At 36.4% G+C, this 6,000-nt stretch overlaps 1 protein-coding gene across 1 annotated transcript in view; it reads left to right on the plus strand.

The window, feature by feature from the left end:
* Window positions 1–5,749, plus strand: part of LOC121407881 (rotatin-like) — a 58,990-nt gene extending 53,241 nt beyond the window's left edge. The window contains exons 42-45 of the mRNA XM_041599116.1: window positions 1,094–1,253; window positions 4,330–4,452; window positions 5,198–5,301; window positions 5,536–5,749. Of these exons, the coding sequence (XP_041455050.1) occupies window positions 1,094–1,253; window positions 4,330–4,452; window positions 5,198–5,301; window positions 5,536–5,715 (567 nt within the window). The 3' untranslated portion in view covers window positions 5,716–5,749. The remainder of the gene's footprint in view (window positions 1–1,093; window positions 1,254–4,329; window positions 4,453–5,197; window positions 5,302–5,535) is intronic.
* The last annotated feature ends 251 nt before the right edge of the window (window positions 5,750–6,000 follow it).

Genomic DNA, 6,000 nt, shown 5'->3' on the forward strand with positions numbered 1-6,000 from the left:
ACTCAGAAAAATGTTGATTTGAATCAATAAAGAAAAATCAGACAAGCACAATGCTGAAGATTTCATCAAAATCGGATGTAAAATAAGAAAGTTATGACATTTCAAAGTTTCGCTTATTTTTAACAAAACATTTATATGAACGAGCCAGTTACATCCAAATGACAGAGTTGATGATGTCACTCACTCACTATTTCTTTTGTTTTTTATTGTTTGTATTATAAAATATTTCAGTTTTTATGAATTTGACGATTGGGACCTCCTTGCCTGAAGCACAAAATGTTAAAATAATGGAATTCCACGTGTTCAGGGAGGAATGAAACTTCATTTCACATGACAATGACGAGAAAATCAAAATATTTCATATTTCAAACAATAAAAACAAAAGAAATAGTGAGTGAATGACATCATTGACTCTCTCATTTGGATGTAGCTGGCTCGTTCATATAACTGTTTTTCTGAAATGAAGCGAAATTTTGAACTGTCATAACTTTCTTATTTTACATCCGATTTTGATGAAATTTTCAGTGTTATGCTTGTTGAATTTTTCTCTTTTTATTCAAATCAAGTTTTTGTTGGGGTGGACTTGACCTTTAAGTTACAAACAGCTTTATGAAACACCCAACAGATTCCATTCATCTGTTGAGGTTAATTGTAATTCATTAGTTGGAATCTAGATTATCACAATTGTCAAAAGTCTGGATTGAATACATTTTGATAGTTGCCCAACCTAGTAACAGCACATGTATGCCATTCAAATTCTTCTTTTTGAAATATCAATTATTCTCAACAGGTGAATATACCTCATGGGAGCCGTACATGTATATGGGGGATTTCAACAACATCGTTTTCATTTGGTGTTGCATAAGTCAGAGTGTTGATATGCCAGTACATTAATTATCTTATGTTAGGCATACTTCAAATCCCCAGTTAAAAATTACCATCAAACACACCACCCCAACTGAATTAGTCTACCGTGATATTTTGAAAGTACATATGCAGCACAATCCTAGTAACCCGTATGAAGAGCGTTACTCTTGCCATTAACTCGTTCATTTTTTTTACCTCATTATCATTTTTTCGTGGTTTTTTTCAGAGTGGATTTCTGGGGTCATTCATCAAGGTCAAACTTCCGAGAAGCTCCAAGCAGACCAAGAATGCCGCCAGCTTGCACACGTTTGCTGCCCTCTGGCTACAGCTCCTGACCAACCTGACTTTTGCAACGGAAGGGCAACAGATGATCATGAGAATTCCTGGTACGTATCAAGGGTTTTCTCATAGAAACGTAGGAGAGTATACTTGTATGTGCTCGGGAGGCAGTTGCCATTATGGCATGTGTGATTTCTTATTCATTTCTATGGTACATGAGCTAAATCACAGGCTAAAGTATATTACTCTCCTTGCAGCAAGTGGTAGTGTGGGTACTTATTCGAGGTTTTCCAAAAGAGTCTTGCATTTGCCCACATCCATTCTTGGTTCATGATTTTTTCGTAAAGCTACTGCCAAGATGGAGAGAGAACATAAAGATCCAAATGTCACCCACGTGTGATTCGTCTGTGAAACACTGAAAATTGTTGATAATTTGATACCACTTTTGTCATATTAGCTGGTTTCAGACCGCCTCGAAGTTCATCAGTTCCAGATATTTTCTGATGGTGAAATTTACCCGATCAGAAAATTCTAGGGAATATTGGCAATGTGAAAGCAAATTACGCATAATATCCCCGAAAGAAAATACCCACTAAATAGTAGGTACTTGGCAAAATTACGAGAACTTTCGCGGGGATTTTTCCAAGGTCGCAGGTATTTTGGCAATGTGAAAGCAATTTACGGGAACTTTTAGCCCAGTGTGTAGTTGGGCGCCGGTGCTGTGGGTGGCTGCTGAGCTAGTGGTTTTGAATCTTGCGCCTTGCCTGCTTATCAGACCATACTGCCCATGCTCCTAACTTTAGGAATTTATCCTGAAGGATATGTTTCGGGGCGGTGTGAATGCAGGAATAATTAATGGGTATTTTTTAGCCTAAAAAAGTTATCGTAATTTAACAGGGATTCTTATGATGGAGGCGGTTTGAAACCACCTTTTGTGACCATAATTAGAGAGTAGTATTCCTAAAGAGACTTAAATGTCAATTCAAGTCCGTGTTTCCTGTCGAACATGATTGACGAGGTGTATTGACCTCCATTGATATAATAAATCCTTATTGGTCAGATTCCAGGTAAGGGGGAATTTCCCTTGTGGCATTATTCCATTGACCCTTTCGTGACCCTTTTGCTACCTTGCCCATTAATACTAATTGACCGTGATGCTAATAGGAAATTGTAATTACCGTGTTCTTGAGGTTCCCAGCAAAAGGTTATTCTAACTAATGATTGATTATCTTGCTTTTTGGTTGTCTGCCAGGATTATCATTGTTTGTCTCAAGACTCAAAGAGTACAAGGTGTCCAAGAAACTGAATACTTGTATATATTCAAAACTGAATCATTATCACAGCGTTTAAAGTGTTTTGGGGTTTTTTTGTCCATTTTGTGGGGTTGGACAGTTCATTTCATTGATGACTCTCCTCCATATACTGTCCTGTCATGTGGGTCAATGTGGTTTATATATGACACTTTTCTTTTTTTTATTTTATTCATCTAGTCCCCCCCCCATATCTTGTGAGGTCTCCCACGTTCCTCCCAACAACTGTGAAATTGAGTATAAATAGATATATGAAACTGAATGTGCAACTATATTTGAATGATGAAATGCTGGATTGCACATTGATTTTATTGAGTCAGTAAGGGATATCAACTTATTGGTAAGTGGGATTTTTTTTTTACTGTTTGGTTGATCATCAAATCTGAATAATGAGAATGCATAATCTGAAACATTTTATGTGGTGGCTCCTTACAGAAAAAAATAATAACATTCTGCAAGACAATATGGTGTTAATTATGAAATACAAACCATTGTACTCTGGGGGAGTAGACACAGGTATCCAAACTAGGTCAGGTAGATTGTGGTGTACCCACGGGTCATCCTATGGTCAACTCCAGCATTCACTCCACGTACGTAGTTCCCCCATTTCCTTAGCAATGGGAACCCTCCAAGGAGATGTGAACGGTCTTGAGGCTCATAAAACTACCTGGAGGGAAACCTCACGATTGTTGCGATGTTTGTCATCAAGTAGATGGTTGGGGGAAAAAAAACGCAGGTGCGAAAAGGATTGGAATGTAATGAGACATCGTTTTGTGTGAAACATGTTTGTCATCAAGTAGATGGCTGGAAAAAAGATTTTTTTAAATATGGTAGGAAAATGGATTGTAATGATACATTGTTTTGTGTTAAACATTTTTGTCATCAAGAAGATGGTTGGAAAAAAAGAAAAAAAATGGTGCAAAAATGGATTGTAATGAGACATTGATTTGTGTGAAACATGTTTGTCATCAAGTAAATGGTTGGAAAAAAGAAAGAAACTAATGTGAAAATGGAATGTAATGAGACATTGTTTTGTGTGTAACATAGTTGTCATCAAGTAAATGGTTGGAAAAAAAATTAAAAACTGGTGCGAATATGGAATGTAATGAGACATTGTTTTGTGTGAGACATATTTGTCATCAAGTAGATGTTTGGAATTTTTTTTAACTAGTGCGAAAATGGAATGTAATGAGACATTGTTTTGTGCAGACATTTTTTGTCATCAAGTAGATGGTTGAAAAAAAGAAAAAAACTGGTGTGGAAATGGATTGTAATGAGACATTGTTTTGTGTGAAACATATTTGTCAAGTAAATGGTTGGAAAAAAAGAAAGAAACTAATGCGAAAAGAAAATGGAATGTAATGAGACATTGTTTTGTGTGAAATATGTTTGTCATCAAGTAAATGGTTGGAAAAAAAATTAAAAACTGGTGCGAATATGGAATGTAATGAGACATTGTTTTATTTGAAACATGTTTGTCATCAAGTAGATGGTTTGAAAAAAAAAATGTGCGAAATTGGAATGGAATGAGACATTGTTTTGTGTGAAACATGTAATTAGACATATTAAAGAGATTAATGATCTTAACTCTAAAAGGACTCGGCTATTTTTATTGCAATGTTGTTGTTGTTTAATCACTCTCCTTTCCCATTCGTGTAATTCAATCAAATTTCTTTCCTCCCAACTTCAATATGTACATGTACAAAAAGAAATTTTTAAGAAATAAACTATATGCATTTTTCAGTTGAATGTGGTTATTTGTTTTATTTTCACACCTCTTTCTTCTTGCTTTACTAGTACTGGAAATTTGATTGTGGTAAGTTCTTTCCTATGTATGAAAAATTCTTATATTTTTTTCCCCTCTCATCATTAGATGCCCTTGATCTGTTGATTGACTTTGCCCAGTGTCCAGTCTCTGCTCTCCAGGACTCTGCCTTGCTGGTTTTACATAATCTCTGCTACCTGACTGCTAATAAAACAAGATTGGTTGCTAATGGTAAGTTGATGTGGAACACAGTGTGGATAAATTTCTTGCTGAAGGAAAACACGCCATGGCTAGGATTCGAACCCACGACTCTTTGTTTGAAAGGCAAGAGTCAGAACCACTAGACCATGACGTGCCCACAAGTTTGTTTATAACTTATGAAATCTCTGCTCTCTCTCTATTCAAAGATATATTTGCATTTGAAAAATGTATAAATTTTTGTTGTTAAGGCATAAGCTAACAATGATTTGACTTTTAAAAATCTAAGCTACAAGGTCCCTCTTTTTACATGTGTCTGATATGTTACAAAAATGAAGCTCTGAAAAAATTGTGTCTGAAAATCATTTTTCAGTACTTAAAAAACTGAAATGTAAAGTGAATGGAAATGCCATCTTCATTTCATCACATACCCTATATTTATTCTAGCCTAGAAATAAAATCGGGTCCGAAAATCATTTAGTGCTTCAAAAAAGTGAAATATAAAGTGACCAGAAACACCATCTTAATTCATGACATACACTATACCTGTCCTAGTAATGGCTCAAAGACACAGAAGTATTAAATTGTGGTTTGCGTTGTACCTGTAGCTTTTTATTCTCAATAATGGTTATTTTCAGGTTTATTTAGTTCCAATACATTTACTCGTACATCATGTTTCATTTTGGTTTATAAATTTCTAAGTCAATTGTTTGAAAAAACTAGCCAATGCCTTTAATGTATGTGTTGCAATGACAATTATTTGTTTTATTCATTCCAGATAAATTAGTGAGGCTCTTTTTGACCACTTTGACTGATGGATGTCTCAAAACCCAGTTCACAGTGACCAGTGCTTTGTATGCTCTCATCTATGACAGCCAGAAAGTAAGTATCTCCCAGCTCTAGCAACGTTATGTCTTTTCTGTACTTTCGTGATGGTTGCACTCATCCTTGCTGATATCACCGATGACATTCCAGAGTGGAACTCAGAATGATGTCCTTCAGACAAATCCCAAATCACCCTGTTCTTAGATTGTTATTTATGGTTTGAAATTCTTATCCATTACACATGTTTAATGTCTCAGCTCACATTTTCATATTCTCTTTCTCAATTTTCAGGCCAAAGCACTATTGAAGACATCTCGTCTGAGCCTGAGTCTTCAAGAACTTGAAATGGTCTTGCAGAAAGAAATGCAGCGCCCTCAGCCCCCAGCCACACTGATAGAGGCAACCAGAAGAGACATGGCTACCCGATGCCAATTTGTAACATCAGCAATCACTGCTCTTCTGGAGGAATGAACCCTTGATCTTGAAATGGTCTTGCCAAAAGAAATGCAGTGCCCTCAGCCCCCAGCCACACTTTAGAGGCAGCCAATAGAGACATTGCTACCCTGCTGCCAGTTTGTAACATCAGCAATCGCTTCTCTTCTGCAGGAATGAACCCTTGCTCTTGAAATGGTCTTACAGAAAGAAAAGCAGTGTCGAGGCAACCAGAAGAAACATTGCTACCCACTGCCAGTTTGTAAATCAGCAATCACTGCTCTTCTGCAAGAATGAACCCTTGCTCTTGAAATGTTCTTACAG

The sequence above is a fragment of the Lytechinus variegatus genome, chromosome 2 (assembly GCF_018143015.1).
Source record: "Lytechinus variegatus isolate NC3 chromosome 2, Lvar_3.0, whole genome shotgun sequence".
Classification (NCBI taxonomy): domain Eukaryota; kingdom Metazoa; phylum Echinodermata; class Echinoidea; order Temnopleuroida; family Toxopneustidae; genus Lytechinus; species Lytechinus variegatus.